The following is a 19,289-nucleotide window of genomic DNA, read 5'->3' on the forward strand; positions in this document are numbered from 1 at the left end:
TAGCAACGATCTAATCTTAAAAAGAATCATTTTTCAGTTCAATCAGATCGGAAAAATATATTGCTTAACTAATCTTTAATGAGATTTGTTGCAATTTTGCAATTCGTTGCACCTGTGTTACTGTTGGGTGAAGGTCGAAGTAATTAACAGAAAATAGTAATATACATATACTGTGTCATTAATGACTAATGAACTAGACAATAATTCATGTGTTGCCTACCGCGAATCTATTCGTATTACGAATACTTACGAACATACGATACATATAAGTACAAATACAAAGAATAAGATACAAAGAGTAAAATAACAAAAAGATATTAAAAGTAAAGTAATACAACCGTGTGCAAATAAAGAATTACACTCTATTACGAAATCTCAAGTAAGGATAGCTAAACAAAACATTACGAAAACCATAGTAGGTTTTTTAATTGATAATATTAATTATTTTTCTATTAGTTATCTAATCGGTGTAGTAACGAATATAATCTTTATTAACACAGATAACAGAGTAGATAAAATTGTCACCTGTATATTATACGATCTGTGATTGACTGCATCCAGTCATCGCTTAACCATGGCGCAATATAATTTCGAAGGTGTTATAGATGATTTAACAGAACCTCAAAAAGAATTCATTTACAAAACTATCAATGAACATGGCTTTAAAAACAGCAAAGTACTGTTTGAGCCCGTTGGCAAAGCTGGAGATAATTTTATAGCAGATGTGAAGAGACTAACTATCCAACATGAAAATGGAAGTTCGACAATGGTTGCGAAATTATCTCCCATTCATGAAATGGCCCGTCGGGCACAAAATAGTCAGCTATTGTTCAAAAACGAACACATAATGTACACGGAAGTATTACCAAAATTTGTGCAACTACAGAAAGAAGCAGGCGTGCCAGAAGAAGAACATTTCAGATATCCAAAGTGTTATGGATCTTATTCAGAATACCCGCACGAAGTCATTCTTTTAGAAGATTTGAAATCATCAGATTTTACGATGTTGGACAAAATTAAACCGCTACCAAATGATTGTATTACATCAGTACTCAAGAACTTAGCTGTACTACATTCAATGGCACACGTTTGTCGGCATAAAGAACCGGATACTTACAAAAAATTTCAAGAAAGCTTGGTAGATATGGTAAAAGTTGACGCTGTTGCTTTCGGTAGTGAATTTATGTCAAATGTATTTAAATTTTTCGAAAAAATGATGTTAGCTTTACTTGAAGACCCCGAAGATATAAACGTTGCGAAAGACAAAGTTATGGCTGCGTTTCCTAATGCTGTAAAATTGGCTGAAACTGACAAAGACAGTGAACACAATGTTATTGTGCAAGGCGATGCTTGGACGAACAACTTAATGTTTAGATTTGAGGCAAGTACTTAACACAGTTTCTTATATTTCCTCGAATACACAAACCATGACACCATGACACCTATAAGTTTGTTCATGTACCGAGATTAATGTTTCAATTCACTAATAAACTCTTCATCAAAGGCTTTATGCGTATTATATTATTGCGTGTCAGTGGATTGTTGTGCTGTCATCTACAAATTATTACTCATCAAAATTATTCAAATGATTCTTGCAAAATTGTAAAAAAAGTAATGACTCTCCAAAATAATCAATTTTAGAGACAGTTTATCAGATAAGTTTAATAATAGGTATGCCATATTTCAACTACTGATCTAGAATAATACGTATCGTATTAATTATCTCTTAAACGTGTACAAAATACTTGCAACATAATATTGACCACTCCTTTGTTACCTTCAAAAATATTGATAACTGTTTCTAAAGGATGCATTTATGCTACTTCATCAACGCTGTTCATTACATCCTCACTTTTATGTAGTTCTTTAGTTTAATAATGCCAGCGGTCTTAAACGCGATTGAAAATAAAAGGTTAGAATACCTTATTTGTTCAGCCGACGTTTCGATCGAATTATATCGACCGTGGTCACGGGCTGACTGTCAGCTTAGAATTTTCAATCGCGTTTAAGACCCGTGACATTATAATATTATGCGTATAAGCCGCGAGAGTTTAAAATCGGTTAGTTCTTTAGTTTTCTGTCCAATTATTACTAGTTCACCACAAAGACTATTTTTATTCTCAGTCTCTTTAGGTGTTACAAATACATATTGTTTATTGTTAGTAAAGTTATTGTCATTGTGTGTAATAATAGTTGCTTTTAATTACATTGATAAACAATTGCACGTATGTACAAGATTATAGAAGATAGGTAACTGATGATTACAATGTTGTTTTGTGCGATGACTCTACATCGCACAAACTATGTGTTTGAAGTCTAGTTTTGGCAAAAAAAATGTTTAAGCTTTCTAGGAACATAAATCATTCTCAAACCATCCAAACTCATGCGGCTTCTGGTTCCAGAAAACTAAAAGTTCGATTGCACGGTCTCCTCCAAATAATATATCATTCCTTGATCGAGACCTTTAAGTATAATACTTACAAGGTGTGAAACCATTGAGATTAATTTTAAATGCGCTCAATTTAAAAATATATCAAAAACATAGCCTGCTGCTTCATTATTATTAACATGGTCTCGACCTGTAGTGAATTTCATATAACTTCAATACTATTTTTTCCTTCCAGGATGGAAAACCTATTTCAATCATGATTGACTACCAACGATCGAGGAACTGCAACCCGGTTTACGACATCATGTTCATGATCTTCAATGGTTCCGACCACGAAGAGAGGAAAGACCACTTCTACGAATGGATAGATTACTATCATTCAGAACTTGGAAAATCACTGGCCTACTTCGATTTGGACGTCAATTCCATCTACCCTCGGGATGCCTTAGACGCTGACTTGAAGAAATATGGCAACGTCATGTTTGGTTTTTGTTTAGGTATTAATAATATGTTAGTAAGAAAATCAGAGGATACTGCTATGGTGATGGCCGCGATACACAGTGACAATATGGAAGAACGACTCACTGAAATACTCAAAATGCGACCAGACGAAGAAACTGTAGCATTATTCAGGTCTAAGACCAAAGGATTAATTGACAGTTTCAATCAGTTTAACTTGCTGTGAAGTTGATGAAATAATGTAAAAAATTGTTTGTTGTTGGCTGGTGATAGATAAAAAATTTAATCAATTTACGAATTATCTTATTTAATTTGGTGGGCTATCATGTATCTCAGTTGACAATAATTTGACCTTGTTTTCTCTCTTAGATTATAATGATTAATACGTTAAATGAAAGCAGCAATGTACTGAATAGTGACCATCAATTTGACGTTGACTCGTTGTCAACTGCGATACAATGACATGATATACATAATTGGTAATTTTCTTACGTCATTGTTTATTAAATAAAAGTAATATTTTGACTCACCGATTAAAGAAACAAGAGAGTGATAAGGATAAGGCTCTTTGTCATAAGCCTTTAGATTAGAACAATGGCGTGTGTCAATAACAATGACTTTTAATAAAGAATTATACCAGTTCTTACTAGCTTTTATTTTCCTTTTGTTATGATGATTCCTAAATTAGTTGTGTCTTCAAAATCAGTTGCTTAGTTACTGCCTCCGTGGCGCAGTAGTTTACGTCGCAACGCCGCTACCACTGCGTCGGGAGGTCGTGGGTTCGATTTCCACACGGGACAATTACTTGTGCGATCCACAAGTAATTGTTTCGGGTCTGGTTGTACCTTGTGTGCGTTGTTTGTATGTTTGTAATAGTCCCGGTGACGCAAGACCAATTCTAAGTGCGTGAGTTGTCTTTATGAAAAAAAAAATTTTTTTGTAACATCACGCCAGAAGGTTTATGAAATACACCCACTGATCGCTGTATATAGTGTTAGTCCCACATGCGACTCTTATGCCTTGTACCTACCAGGCGCGTAACGAATCATCGGTTACTATTACTTAGTACTCCAATATAAGTAAGAAAATACTAGTAACACTTCGTACGACCTTTTTATCGAATCCAAGATCTATTAAAAAATTAAGTTCTCCTCATCGATATTAGGCTACGGCGGCCAGTCTCATTGAAGCAAGCCAACTGCACCTCGATTCTCTACCCCTATCGACTACCGACAACCGGCTAGCTATCGAAATTTGGCATTTAGAACGTACTGCCAAAAAAATTTCTACGACGCCTGTCAGAGGCGCTGATCAGATTTTGATACAAAATTTCTCGACGACAGGTCGGTTGTCGGTAGTCGATAGTAGTAGAGAATCGAGCTACTGTGCAGTTATTTTATAGTAACTAAAGGCGTGCACAGAAATAGTATTAATTTTCGTTCTCTCATAGGTCTCTCATAATATTATGGACGGCTAAACCTACACAAATAGTGAGAGGTAAGGAGCAGGAAGGATCGCTTAACGAGGCACGAAGTTCCTTAGACCAACTTGGTAGTTGAACCCACGCATACGACGATACACTACCGACTGTGCCACAGGGACAGTCAATGTATTAATGACTAGCTGACGCAACTTCGCTTGCGTCACATAAGAGAGAATGGGTCAAAATTTTTCCCGTTTTTGTAACATTTTTTACTGGTACTCTGCTCCTATTGGTCATAGCGTGATGATAATATATAGCCTTCCTCGACAAATGAGCTATCTAACACTGAAAGATTTTTTCTAATCGCACCAGGAGTTCCTGAGATTGGCGCGTTCAAACAAACAAAAAAACTCTTCAGCTTTATAATATTAGTATAGATACAATTAATAATTCGGTAGGTGTGGTCCGATAAGTCAGCCATGCCAATCGGCATAATGTGGTACGACGTTAAAATTAATCATAGTATTACTATTTCCTTAAATAATCATGACAACCTTTGGCTGTATGACTAATTGTTAATTTAGCTTTATTATTTATCGTATTATCTGATGATTATGAATATGGCTGCAATATATTCAAGATGTCATCATAGTCAAATATTCTCAAAACGATTCTTGATTGATAGTCAGGCCACAGTGTATGCACCTAACAGTTGTCCAACGCAACTACAGGACAATCGGGCAAGGCAAACCTAAAAAAACATCTTTAGTCCTATTGACAACATAGACGGATATGACTGTGTCCACCGATTAGTACGTCCCATTGAATACATATTTTTAGTATTTAACTAGCGGACCCGACAGACGTTGTCCTGTCTACACGTCTTTAATTTGTAAAAATTAATTAAAATAACATTGTCCAGAGGACAAAATTGTGAATCTAAACCGTTCTCAGATCCCCTTGAACACACACAAAAAATTTCATCAAAATCGGTCCAGTCGTTTAAGAGAAGTTCAGCGACATACACACTTACAGAAGAATTATATACATATATAAAGATGTAACGTACGTACAGGATACATGAATACTTTATTGAATACAAATTGACTAAAAATTAAACCCTACCGTTATTTTGAATGTGTAATGTTAAGCAGTAACAATCGGTCCTTGCAATTTTATACTACACTGCAATCAAAAACGTTGCGTTGGACCGCTGGTAGTTTTATTTACACCATAGTAAAATTTTCTTAATTTTATAAGTATAAAACGTAATCTTATCAGAATAATAACGAAAACAATCTTAATTTACAGCAATCTGACGAGATAAAAACACCACCTGTATATTAATGTTCCGCAATTGTCCATTTGCAGTCCCACTAATCGCTTCGCCATGGCACAATACAATTTCGAAGGAGACATTGATGATTTAACCGACCCCCAAAAGCAATTCATCGATAAAATCATCAATGAACAAGGCTTTGAAAACAGCAAAGTTATTTTCGAACCTCTTGGCAAAGTTGGTGACAATTATGTGGCAGGTGTGAAGAGATTAACTATCCAAGGTAAAAATGGAAGTATGAAAATGATTGCCAAGTTATCTCCCATTCATGAAATGGTTCGACAATTCCAGAATACTAAGCTAATGTTCAAGAATGAGCACACGATGTATACAGAAGTATTACCTAAGTTTGTGCAGCTGCAGAAAGAAGCAGGTGTTCCTGAAGAAGAATTATTTAGATATCCGAAATGTTACGGGTCCTTTACGGAATATCCGCACGAAGTTATGCTTTTTGAAGATTTGAAGGTGTCTAATTTTAAAATGCTAGGCAGATTCAATCCGCTGCCAAACGATTATATAAAATTAATCTTGAGGGACTTAGCTGTGTTACATTCACTGTCGCACGTTTGTCGGAAGAAGGAACCAGAAGCTTACGAAAGTTTCAAGGAAAATTTGATAGACATGATAATAGTCGATGGTGCTGGTGCAAATTCTGATCAAACGCGAACAATTTTCCAATTCGTCGAGTACAATATGATATCTTTACTTGAAGATCCAGATATTAAAGATATTGTGAAAGGCAAAGTTGGGCCGACGTGGGTTCTTGCAGCGGAACTGGCGAAGGCTGAAAAAGACAGCGAGCACAGCGTCGTCGTACAAGGCGATGCTTGGACTAACAATTTGATGTTTAATTTTGAGGTGAGTATCGATCACACGTCATATAGAATGTATAGTTTTACTGAGTGATCATGTCTGAGAGCCCGGTTTGCTTCGGAAAGCGGCTTTCTAACATAGAAAATTGCATATCGCGCTACTGCGCGTAGGTGCTATGGTGCCACAAAAAGACAGACACGTAGAACGTCATCGTAGGTTAGAAATAGGCCTTCATTTGTCTCTCTGCTTATTTTCAATTCTTTATTTTCCTTATAATATGACCCCAAGCTTTGCAACGAATTTTGGAGCGTGACTCCTTATAAAATTGCATTTTTTTGTGTGCGATGATTAAACTTTTTAAATAGAACCCCCGCGAAGCTAGGCATGTTGTTATCAATAAAATAATCACCTAATTTATTTTCGAAATATAAAAGGTTTGATGACTTCTCAAAAGGCACTCGGCAGACGTTGATAAGATTTTAGTACTTCGTACTGGCCAACGACAATCCGAATTGTCCTTTATTAATTATCGCTAATACCGGATATGTTCTAAAATAACGACTAATAGTGACTCAACTCCTTCGTTTCTATGAAAAATAATACAAGAAGTTTATTATGTTCGCGTAGATATTATTAAAAACAACATGAACAATAATAAGGTGATTGGCAATTTATTGTCTAATAAGACTCATTTATTTTATAGCTGATTATTCCTTCGTGAAAACTATCTTCTTTCAGAAAAATGATTTATATTTTTCAAAAACATCAGATATCAAATATTTTATATATTTTATAAAGTATATTTTGAAAAAATCAGCTCCTAGGTCATTCGTTGCTCATAGGTCATTCATTCTATATTTTTACGGTAAAAAGCGTTTAAAACCATAAGTATTGTGAGTCACTATCAACTTACCGGATTACCGACATCCATATTTTTTTCTGCATCTATTGAGACTGGAAGCCAACTCCAACATAGATGGAAGAAAAGCCAGGCTGTTGATGATGATGATGCAATACGTGTCTGTCAGTTCATTGTAATTAATAATATCTTTGGAATATTCCTTTGTTTGTTGTTTTTCAATATCTCAAAGTAAATAGGTATTGTTTTAATATTAGACAAGTCATTATTACAAACCAAATTGCCATAATAACAATATAATCGTCGTGAAGGAAATAATAGGTAGTTAGATAAAGGCCCATCTGGTCACGATAATCAGAGTTAGTAACTATTTGTTGATATTTAAAACGATATAAGGATTATTATTTTGATTGTATTTGTTCCGGGCGTCTATTCTTAAGCACACGTGTTCAACAAACATATTTCCATTTGGAACAAACGATTATAATACCTTGTATCTAAACGGGAAGTTAAAATCAGTTGTTTTGGCTAATAATTTCATATTAGTTACCGCCTTTATCTAATAAAACAAACGTCAACAGAGTTATTTTATAATTAAATCACTATCTGTATTTACCCCTATAGGTAAAGTATTTGTTGATAATATTGAAAATCATAATTTTAAATAATTTTACTTACCTACTTTACATTTTTTTTTAGATTAGGTTCGTAACTAATTTAGCTTTTGGCATTTTTGACTGAATTCCACACAAAATATCTACATTATATCTGTGTTATATTCAAATGAGTAAATGTGTACAGTTAAGTCCAGATAATCTCAAAATAAACGTTGCAATATTCTTAACCTTAAAAAATATTCATGTAGTAGATCGGTCATAATCTGTTATTACCGTACCAAAACGAATAATTTGTATAATTTATTGTGAACTTACCGACTGTAACAATTTTCGGACAAACTTAGATATATTATAGCTCTTTTCAGTCTAAGAATCCAGAACAACTCTCTCTAAAATACCGTTTTTGTACTTATATAGCTAAAAGTCTCTCTACTACTTAATCTTTAATACCTAACATATGAGTTATTTATAAGTTAATAAAAAAATGAATTGCACTATTTCCAATAAGATGCAGGTTTTCTTTCCTGCCTAGTCACGTCACGTACGACAGAGTAATTATTACATTTCTTTACATCATTTTAGAATTATTTCTTAGATTAGATTGCAATATTATAAAATGTGACTCAATTACTAAGAAAGATTTAAAATTCGATACACTAAGTCCATGTTTTATAATAACCAAAAAATACAATTTTAAAAGGCGCGGATCACGAATTATAACTTTTCTGTTTAAAGAATTTCTGTAGGTTAGAAAACAGGCGAGGCAGACCAATGGAGAGACATATTTTCGAAAAGTACTAAAATTGTTGGATAATACAAAATTGTTACGGAAATGATTCCAAACGTAGACTATTACAACATTTTTGCTCCTGCATATTCAGTCTTCTTCTTGTTCTTTAACTAAGTATGAAATCATATTAGGTCGGGGAAAAAGTCTTTTCGCATTATAGTATGTATGAACTTGTAATAAAATCGCTTTGCTTCAAGAATCACAAATGAGTACACAGTTTATTAGTTTTTTTTCAGTGAGCTCGTGAGGTACCCAAATATCGAGCTTTTTTGTGTAGACAAATGATTGTATTTCAAGTTATTAAGCTAATATTATTCGAATTTCGGGTTTCAATACATCCCCTTAATATCTAGGAATAAAAGCAACAGATTTTCTCATGTTAGTTTACTCTTTTTCCTCCAGAATGACGCAGAGGTATCTTCAATCATGATAGACTACCAACGTTCGAGGGTCTGCAGCCCAGTCTACGACATCATGTTCATGATCTTCAATGGTTCAGACCACGAAGCCAGGAAAAAACACTTCCACGAATGGATCGACTACTATCATTCAGAACTTGGCAAATCACTGGCCTACTTTGATCTTGACGTCAATTCCATCTACCCTCGGGATGTATTAGATGCTGATATGAAGCGATATGGCATACCTATGTTTGGTCTTTGTTTGGGCATCGTAAACATATTAGTAAGGAAGTCAGAAGAAATCGGGATCCTAATGTCTGCAATGCAAGATGAAAATATGATGGAGAAAATTGAGGAATTATGTAACATGAGACCTGATGATGAAGTTATAGAGCTGTTTAGAAGCAAAATTGCAGGATTGGTCGCCAGTTTTAAGGAATTTGGATTACTGTGAATTTTGTTATTGTTTCTCTTCCTGCTACGTTGACCCGACAACTGGCTATCAAGATTTTTATGACAATCTGATCAGCGCCTCTAGCGGGCGTCGTTGGTACTATTTTCTTTTTATGTTAACCTCTCGATACTCGATATTGCCGGCTGTAGCTGTAGGGTCGCGTACGTCGGTCAGACCTATGATCATTATAGAGCAATGACGCATGTTGACACGGTGCAGAGTGTGCAGCGTACATTGTGTATTCGTAAAGTAATGGAAGCCTTAAATTCGTTTGATGGTGATACTATTAATTATTGTATTTTTTGGAGTGTAGTATGTCGTTGTTTAGAATAATTATTTATTTATATATTCTATATTCTTGTGTTTTTTTGTTAATTAAAAATATAGAGTTACTGAAAAAAAAACCAATAACATAAAGTACGTAAGAAGTTTAAGATTAAAAATGTGTTGCTTTTTAAAATAATAAATGTTAATACTGTGATGCTTAATAATTTTTTTTCTGTTTTACTATTATTTTCCAAAGTCCCCAACCCGCACTTGGCCAGCGTGGTGGACTCATGGCCTAACCCCTCCATATCGTTTGGGAGAAGGCCCTTGCCCTGCAGTGGGACAGTAATGGCTTAAAAAAGAAAAAAAATATTTTTTACTTTATACGAAAAAAAATGACAACGTAATATTAAAACACATACCTTTCACTTCAATGTGTGAGTCATATTTATGTGGCTACTACAATCAATAAGTAACTTACCAATGCCTACTAATAATTTGTTAGCAAATCACTGGTATCAGTGGTTTATAAAAATGCCTTTTAAAAATTACATAGCACCAAAGAAAATTACGACAATATGATACAAAGGAACACAAAAAAACTCAATACCTACCAAGTTATTATAATTTCCTGTTTTTTTTTCTTTTTGAGAACTCTCGCACTAGATTTGCTCTTGTGTCGCGGGGACTTTTACAAACATACAAACAACGGACGCAAAGTACAACCAGACCCGGAAAAAATCCCGTGTGAATTGAACCCACGACCTCCCTCCCTCAAGTGTAGTGGCGTAACGGCCTAAACCACATTAAATTATTTCAAATAACCCCTATTATTATAAGGTTCACTGATCCTTCATGGAATTGAATAAAGCTACTGAGAAAAGTCAGTGTCAGACCTCTCTCACATCATTCTCAGAATCACTCAGAATGCTATTCGAGAACGCCCTGTGCATATTTTAATTTGCAATTTGTATCAATTCTACACAAAATATACATAATCAAAAAATGGTAGGCGCTTCAACTAATAAGTCGGGGAAAAAGTCTTTTCGCATTATAGTATGTATGAACTTGTAATAAAATCTTTTCTCTTCACAAGAAAACTCGATATTTGGGAAGCTTACGAGCTCACTGAAAGAAACCTATTAACCGTGTACTCATTTGTGATTCTTGAAGCCAAAGAGATTTTATTACAAGTTCATGCATACTATAATGTGAAATTACTTTTTCCCCGACCTAATATTTTAATCTGTACAAACTTTCACACTCTCATTGTAAGGCGAATATGAATTATTTTATTAAACCTGGTTTGTGTAATTATGTTTAATTCTACCTACAAAAGTCTTGCTGTCTTCGATTTTAGGATGTCAATCGTTAAGTTAATTTAAAAAATAAAAATCTGAGCAATAAAATTATTTAATGATAAAAAAATCGTTCATACCGACTTTCACTTTGTAAAGTGAAAGTCGGTATGAACGATTTTTTTCGGTTCGGAATTTTCAAAATAGCCCCTGAAATCATTTTCATTGCAATTTGTGTGAAAAAATTGAGTAATTTTTTGAGATACGTCTCCTCTTTCTAGAACGTGGGGCAATTTTGACCTTTCTTCTTAGTATTAGAAATTCCGAAAATCTGGAATCCCTGGAGCATAATCGTTAGTGACACGATTTGCAAATTTTTAATCAAAATTACGTGCCATTTTTCAAGAACGTACCATCAGAATTGTAAATTGTGCTATGTAAGTAGAGTAATGACCACGACTCCTGGTTTAACGACAGCAATATAATGCCGTGGCTGTTTATGATTATTGACATGATTCAGTAACTGTAACAGCTCGTTTCTTATATCGCCATGCGTAAGTCTTATCGAATGAAGTCGGTATTTTGAGCAGCAGTGATAGCCGAGTGATATATGTAAGTACACAAGTGGTTGCAGGTTCTAACCCGAGGCAGCACACCAACGACTTTTCGAAGTTATGTGTGTATTAGAAATAATTATCACTTGTTCCAACTGTGAAGGAAAGCATCGTGATGTAACCTTGCATGCCTGAGAAATTTTTAGAACAGTTCTTGAAGGTATGCAAACTCCCCAACCCGCACTTGGCCAGGGTGGTGGACTCAAGGCCTAATCCCTCCCTCATTACGGGAGGAGACCCTTGCCCAGCAGTGGTACATTAATGGTAACCCATTATTATTTTTTCTTACAGAAATAAATGAGGTAGGTATAACGGAGAGAGACCACGGTGCAACAATCAAGGGAGTCTAGAAGCCCCTATTTCGTCGCGGGAAAAACCATTTCTATAGGGGCCCGTTTATTTTTCATATAGCTGATTAAGGTTGAATTATTATTAACTGTATTGCGTATAACAGAATCTATATAATGCCATATCCGGATAATGACGTATCGCTGGTTTAACCTAAATTTTGGTCTATTTGTAAGAATATTGTAATAGAAAATACCAATTAGCGGTCTAATTCAGAATTTGCTTACTGCCCAGATGTCTAAAATCTGTACCTAAATAGGTAGTACGTGTGTAGTATGAACTGTATGAACTACAGGATGTACTCATCCTTGTGCAGTTCATACGAAGTATAATTTATTTAATCAATCATTACTTTGTAATTTTTGGATGAATAATCCGAATGACATGATTATTGTTCATAGAATCAATATGACTCACAGTTATTAATTGCTCTTTTTTTACCTGCGCCTGAAGATTACAATACATACACCTATATTGTCGAAACTCGTAGCTCAGTCTGTCTGTCTGTTCTTCATGCCTAAATTACTGAACGAAGATAGTTTGAGACCTAAGAAAGACTTAATAGTCTTTTATTCCAGAAATTCTTTTAAGAAAGTACAGTCAAATCGAGATCCTCCTCCTTTTTTTTAAGTCCGTTTAGAAATACCTGCATAAGCTACTTATGCAGGTATTTCTAAACCTACGTACCTACGTACGTAGGTAGGTATATATACAAATACAAATTTTTAGCATTTAAATACAAAATTTCGAGATTAACAGTAAAATTTTATTTTTTTCGTCTCGTCATCCTGATTTATAAATAATATGTTTGATTTATTACTTTACAGATCCTGGGTACGTGTTCGATAAAGTAAAAGATAATTTCGTTTCTTATGTAATTGCAATGTATGACTCATTTGGAGCATGTGATTCCCCATTGGTGAGTCATTGAAAGTGAAGGGATCTATATTTTTATGAGTGTTTCGTTAGTACGTAATTTGCATACGCTAGTAATAATTGTCCTTGAAACGTATTTTGTTTTGTATAATATTTTAAATATATATTTTAAACTTTAGTTTATTTTAAACTTTGAATCGTTTGGGTAACACAGTTGATAAAAGTTTATTTTAGTTTTGCAAACTTTTATCAATTGTGTTGGTTTCATATGAAAAAAATATCGAAACTAGTTCATATTCCCATTGTCAATGTTACCCAAACGATTCAAAGTTACCCAGATTGACGTTATTAGATTTTTTTTATACATTGATAAAGGCTTATATTAATGACCTCGAAAAAAATCGTTCATACCGACTTTCACTTTGTAAAGTGAAAGTCGGTATGAACGATTTTTTTACCTCATTTATTTCTGTAAGAAAAAATAATAATGGGTTACCATTAATGTACCACTGCTGGGCAAGGGTCTCCTCCCGTAATGAGGGAGGGATTAGGCCTTGAGTCCACCACCCTGGCCAAGTGCGGGTTAGGGACTTTGCATACCTTCAAGAACTGTTCTAAAAATCTCTCAGGCATGCAAGGTTGCATCACGATGTTTTCCTTCACAGTTGGAACAAAAGATATTTTTTTCTAAAACACACATAAATTCAAAAAGTCCTTGGTGTGCTGCCTCGGGTTCGAATCTGCAACCACTTGCGTGGGAGGTACTTATAGCACTCGGCTATAAAATACCGACTTCTTATTCGATAAGACTTACGCATGGAGATATAAGAAACGAGCTGTTACAGTTACTGAATCAGGTCAATAATCATAAACAGCCACGGCATTATATTGCTGTCGTTAAACCGTGAGTTGTGGTCATTACTCTACTTACATAACATAATTCACAAAGCTGTTGGTCCGTTTTTGAAAACTGGCACGTAAAGTTGATTAGAAATTTGCAAATCGTGTTACCAACGATTATGCTTCAGGGACTTTAGACTTTCGGAATTTCTAATACTAATTTTTATTTTATAAACAGTTATTTATTATAAAATATGTTGTTTCAAAATACGCTAGGGGTAGAGTTTTTCTCACTGAAAGCTTTTCGGTAGTGGATAGTCGTTTATGGTAAAATACTTATGATCTTACCTCTATGGCATCTTTAGCGCAAAAATTCACAAAACATAACTGTTGCTTATTTGATGAATTAGGGCCTACAATTTACGGTAAACTCTCTTATTACCGTTTTAAAACAATAAATTACCCAAAAAATTATCTGATGCTTCCATTTTTACTATAAGTGCATGATATCACACGCATTACCGCGCGTGCGAAATGATATGACTGTAATATCAGAAATTACGATACGAATTAATTTCCAAGTAAATACGTTGTACTGTTATCTATATATAACTATAAATAAATATTTTGAAGGAACACGGGCAAAACGCAACCACCCATTAATAGCAATGAAAAGTTCGCTTGAGTTATTTTTTTTTAAACAGTTTAACACTATTTACATTAACGTAGATGTATAGAGGTTCAAAGTGAAACATACAAAATTACTCTAAATATGATTTATTTTACATTTAGTTGAGCACTGCTAGCCGACGGGTTTATATTGGTACCTACCACGCAATCTTGTAAGTTCGAACCGAAGGCGCTTTAACGCGCGTAATTGTTCATCACCGAGTAGAGTCATGTCAGTATTGTAAAGCGGACACTCTTGTATTAAGGGACAGTCATTAATCATGAGAAGGAATAGCAACGGTCCAAGAATGGCACCTTGGCTTACACTGGCGTGTATCTAGATTAACTTGATTCATGCATTTCTAATCTCACAAACTCTTGGTGATTGTAGAGTTAATCAGTTTTAATCAATCTATGTGGTGAAAAGTTTTAGGACAGAAACCAATGGCTCTGAACTTTAACAGTAGGATGTCATATTGACCCAGTCGAATGCTCTACGCAAATCTCTTCGAACTCACCTTGCTGCATATACATCCATACACGGTTACGCGTACTACGCATATATACTTTGTGCCACCAACATTTTAGACCAAAATGTACTGAGTCTACCTATACTTTCGAATTCTCACCTGCACTCAGTTGGACAGCTTACAAGTGACGGCATAGTGCTAAATCTTATTATTTTATGCTCTTACATCGTTCTAGATAGGTCACCTGGTGGTTCAAATGACCCATAATTTTTTTAACATGGGTTTGTAGTCTAAATTATATTGAGCATCATTTCAAATCTTACACTTTACTATGTTACAATTTTACCATAGTATAGATTCCGATTAATATGTCGCGACGCAATTTAAGCGAAATATGCATAAGCGTTAGTTAGTAAAAACTTTAAGCACGCGCTGGTACTAATTTCGTATCTGTTGGTATAAATATGAGAGGGTCGTCCATGCCCATTTTGCCCATTGTCCTTTATGGCAGAAATACTTAATTTAGTATTAAGTATCCATAATTTCAGCTCTGTCATCTTAACTCAACGGTCTTGTTCTAGCTTTTATGATTCATATGACTAATTTCAGAACCATCTGTCTTCGTAAAACCTTAAAAAATATAGATATATGTATGTTCCTGATCACAATCTAATCGTTAATAGTATGACGGCAGAGACAAACATTATTAACTCAGCTATCAGGAAGATAAAATTACTACCTATATATTTACAAGAGAATAACGATCTAAGTTAGTCTATTAGCAGTAATCGTTACAACATGGCACAGTACAATTTTGAGGGTGACTATGAAAATGTGCCTGAAGGGCAATTGAAATTTATCCATCAAGTAATTCAAGAACATGGCCATGAAAACAGCAAGATTGTATTCGAGCCTGTTGGAAAAGCCGGTGACAATTATGTAGCTAGTGTGAAGAGGATACTCGTAGACGGCGAAAATGGAAGTCTGAGATTGATTGCAAAATTAGCACCCCCTATAGAATTCTTGCGTCAAACTATGAATACTGAAGTACTGTTCAGAAACGAACACATATTATACACGGAATTATTACCCAAGTACCTACATCTACAAAAGAAGGCAGGCGTACCTGAAGAAGAACTAATTAAGTTTCCAAAATGCTACGGATCTTCTTCTGAGGCCCCCAACGAAGTCATTATTTTAGAAGACTTGAAACCATTAGGCTTTACAATGCTGGATAGATTTGAAATACTCCCCAGCGACTGTATTTATGCTATCTTGAAAAGATTTGCAGCTTTTCATTCCCTATCGTTTGTGTTGAGGCAAAAGGAACCAGCTACATTTGACCGTTATAAGTCAATTTTATCCGACATGTGGGCAACAATGATTGAGAATGAAGAGACGAAGCAGTACTTCTTAGCAGTTGAGAATGACGTACTTGCAGTTCTTGATGATCCAGACCACATTAATGTAGCGAGGCATAAGATATCTGACGCCATCAACCAAATGAAAAAAATACGGAAAACTGACATGGACAACAAGTACAGTGTAATTGTTCAAGGAGATTGTTGGACGAACAATGTCATGTTCAGATTTGAGGTAAATATTATTTCAGTATTCTATAAATTTATTTGTTGGGTGTTGAAGAAAAAGATCTTTTGTCATGTCTGTGAGTCCCACTTGCTTAACTTCAAAAGTTTTAGACCTAGTCGCATAGTGACAGCAGTACATCCTAGTAATAAAATAACTCGTAGAAATAAAATTATTTGAATGCCAATGACAAAGAGGAAAACATATCTTAAAGACATATCGCTACTTTAACAATGAGCTATCTATCTCTTTACTTAAAAAAACACATTTAGATTCATTTATCTCGTTCGTCTCATAGTGATGGGTCAGTCCCTTAGATAGGAAATAATATGATAGCACTGGAAAATGGTAAAGGTCATTTTTCATAACATACAAACAAAAAGCTCCTACCTACGGAATCTCGAAACCAAAGATACGGTAAGCCAAAACAAGGAGTGGCATTGCCTGCGTATCGTGTTTTCTTCATACGTATTGTGCCTGATCTTCTAGTATATTCCATTTGGCTTGCTTTTTAATCCACTTTATCTAAACTAGCAATAACCAAATGATAATCTGAGTTGGACCAGAATCATTGGCTTAGCCGCTTTTTACTATTATTTTTCTACCAATCATCAACTGAATAATGTTTTTTCCATTTACATAACAAATTTTAATCCACACAATAGAACGTAGCGTATGATTCATCGTCACTATAATTATATAGTAACGGTCTTTATAAACATCGCGAGAGATAAGATAGGACAACTGCACACGATAATGAACGTAACCGAGAACTGGAAACCGGCTTTATCAATATTAATTGACAAATAATCGGTAAATCCTAAGATAATCGTATCAGATAATTGTGTATCCACCTGTAAAGAATTGTTATGATACTATGCAACGTGTTTTGTTTGCCGTCGTTCTTTATACTTTATTACTAAATTATGTAAAAGCAAGTTGATAGACATACTCTTACAAGAATCGTCAAATTCGATTTAGTTAGGATTCAAATCTCAAAATGAAACCTCTGACACAAAGTTCTTATAAAAAAACCTTTAGTGCTTAAACAGAATAATTAATTAATAGAAATTATATTTAAGTGCTTGTTCACGTTGGAACTCGCGGGCGCGGTGGCGGGCGCGGTCGCGGGGACGTGGCGATTTGTGTTCACGTTGGCCGCCAGGCGGGCGTTTGGCTCAAACTGGCTCAAACTGGTTGATCTTACTTGACATCGCGCCCGCCACCGCTAGTTCGACGTGAACACACACGAACATCTTCACTTGTTTGATATTGGCGCGAGCGCGCCACGCGGGCCGCGCGCGACGCCGCTAGCTCGCCCGCGACTTAGACCGCGCGAACGGTTTGTACGTGAACACTTCGGTACATCGCCATATGTTTGATATTTCGCGACCGCGCCCGCCACCGCGCCCGCGAGTCAACGTGAATGAGCACTTAGCCACTTAATTTATTTTGATCGTCCAATAATACGTAGGACGAAAACTTTATTGCAATAGTGTAATTTGATGTTGAAAAAATCTGTAACTAAACCATAAAAAATCATGTGGTTTAGTCTGCGCCTGCTCCCATAGGAACAAGGCTTCATTTTAAGTACCTAAGGGTGAGTTTATGTATATTGATAATTTTCATATCAATTTCAGGATGAAAAGCTAGCAGACACAATATTGATCGACTACCAGCTCTCAAGAAACGCCAGTCCAGCATACGACCTCTTCTACATGATCTTGAACTGCACTGACCACGAAACTAGGAAAAAGCACTTCAATGAATGGATCGACTACTACCACGAAGAACTAGAAAAGTCACTATCTTATCACGGATTGAAAGTTAACTTTGTCTACCCCAGGGACAGGCTAGACACTGATTTAATGAGATACGGAAGACTCATGTTTGGATTATGCGTCTTCTTGGCAAACATGCTGATTAGGAAACCAGAAGATGCCGCAAAGGTTCAAGAACTTATGAAAAGCGAAGATGTCTTCGATAGACCCGAAGAATTCGGGGTAGGAAATCTTGATGTTGATTCAAGAAACCGCTTTAAGAATCGAATTTCCGGAATTATATCCACTTTGCAAGAGTTTGGACTTCTATAGACATTTTGTAATAACAGTCCCACCGATGTAATTACTTTTATAGTAACTATTTATTTATTTGTGTGATTGGTGCGAATCCAAGATATAATTTACTTTAATAATAAAGATTGTGCCACTTTGGTTTATGCAGTCATTTTGTTACATTACGTTTTAATAAGTTTTTATGAGGAGCTATGATATAAAATATGACTAAATACTTTCAACACATCCTTAGTCTTGTTCCAAATCAAAATGATATTTAAGGTGCCCTAAATTGTTCAAGATATTAATATAATTGTTGATTTAGGATTGATTATATATTATATTATAATTGTTAGTTTAGCGGAGAAGAATAATATAAATGTACATAATATGATTAAAGATTTTTTTACAATATTTCTTACCAATGTATATTATTTACGATAAGGCACTCATAGACAGTTGCTCTCACTGGTTGATAAATAATCGATCTATGGGTTAAGCAAACCCTGGCGCGGTCTTGTTATAGTATTTTTTAAGTAATTGCGATACATCACATCCCTGAATTTTGTTTTATCATGCACGTGAAGTCACTCGCAGAAAATAATACGTAAAATCATATGATGTAAATATCAAACCAGCTCAGCTCATATTAGTACGATAAATACTAAAAAAATTGTATGTAATATAAGATGGTTATGTATTTAAATTCTAACTTTGTAATA

The 19,289-nt window shown here is 34.9% G+C and overlaps 3 protein-coding genes across 3 annotated transcripts; all 3 read left to right on the top strand.

The window, feature by feature from the left end:
* The first annotated feature begins 540 nt into the window (after positions 1-540).
* Positions 541-3,491, top strand: LOC142980667 (uncharacterized). The gene is made up of 2 exons (XM_076126178.1): positions 541-1,381; positions 2,625-3,491. Exons 1-2 carry the CDS (start codon positions 575-577, stop codon positions 3,072-3,074), a joined length of 1,257 nt encoding a protein of 418 aa, XP_075982293.1. The 5' UTR covers positions 541-574; the 3' UTR covers positions 3,075-3,491.
* Positions 3,492-5,650: 2,159 nt separating this feature from the next.
* On the top strand, positions 5,651-10,018 carry LOC142980574 (uncharacterized). Its single transcript, XM_076126031.1, has 2 exons — positions 5,651-6,468; positions 9,092-10,018. The coding sequence occupies exons 1-2, from the start codon at positions 5,662-5,664 to the stop codon at positions 9,542-9,544; spliced, it is 1,260 nt and encodes a 419-aa protein (XP_075982146.1). The 5' UTR covers positions 5,651-5,661; the 3' UTR covers positions 9,545-10,018.
* A 5,670-nt stretch (positions 10,019-15,688) lies between these two features.
* LOC142980627 (uncharacterized) lies at positions 15,689-18,941 on the top strand. Its single transcript, XM_076126120.1, has 2 exons — positions 15,689-16,522; positions 18,154-18,941. Exons 1-2 carry the CDS (start codon positions 15,725-15,727, stop codon positions 18,604-18,606), a joined length of 1,251 nt encoding a protein of 416 aa, XP_075982235.1. The 5' UTR covers positions 15,689-15,724; the 3' UTR covers positions 18,607-18,941.
* Positions 18,942-19,289: the final 348 nt, after the last annotated feature.

Source organism: Anticarsia gemmatalis, chromosome 18 (genome assembly GCF_050436995.1).
Source record: "Anticarsia gemmatalis isolate Benzon Research Colony breed Stoneville strain chromosome 18, ilAntGemm2 primary, whole genome shotgun sequence".
Lineage (NCBI taxonomy): Eukaryota > Metazoa > Arthropoda > Insecta > Lepidoptera > Erebidae > Anticarsia > Anticarsia gemmatalis.

What these genes read in the sequence shown, in the direction of transcription:
- LOC142980574 (XM_076126031.1), top strand. Translation starts at nt 5,662, where the DNA reads ATGGCACAATACAATTTCGAAGGAGACATTGATGATTTAACCGACCCC. An exon ending in ATTTGATGTTTAATTTTGAG is followed by an intron (nt 6,469 to 9,091) that starts GTGAGTATCGAT and finishes TTTTTCCTCCAG; the next exon opens with AATGACGCAGAGGTATCTTC.
- LOC142980667 (XM_076126178.1), top strand. Translation starts at nt 575, where the DNA reads ATGGCGCAATATAATTTCGAAGGTGTTATAGATGATTTAACAGAACCT. An exon ending in ACTTAATGTTTAGATTTGAG is followed by an intron (nt 1,382 to 2,624) that starts GCAAGTACTTAA and finishes TTTTCCTTCCAG; the next exon opens with GATGGAAAACCTATTTCAAT.
- LOC142980627 (XM_076126120.1), top strand. Translation starts at nt 15,725, where the DNA reads ATGGCACAGTACAATTTTGAGGGTGACTATGAAAATGTGCCTGAAGGG. An exon ending in ATGTCATGTTCAGATTTGAG is followed by an intron (nt 16,523 to 18,153) that starts GTAAATATTATT and finishes TATCAATTTCAG; the next exon opens with GATGAAAAGCTAGCAGACAC.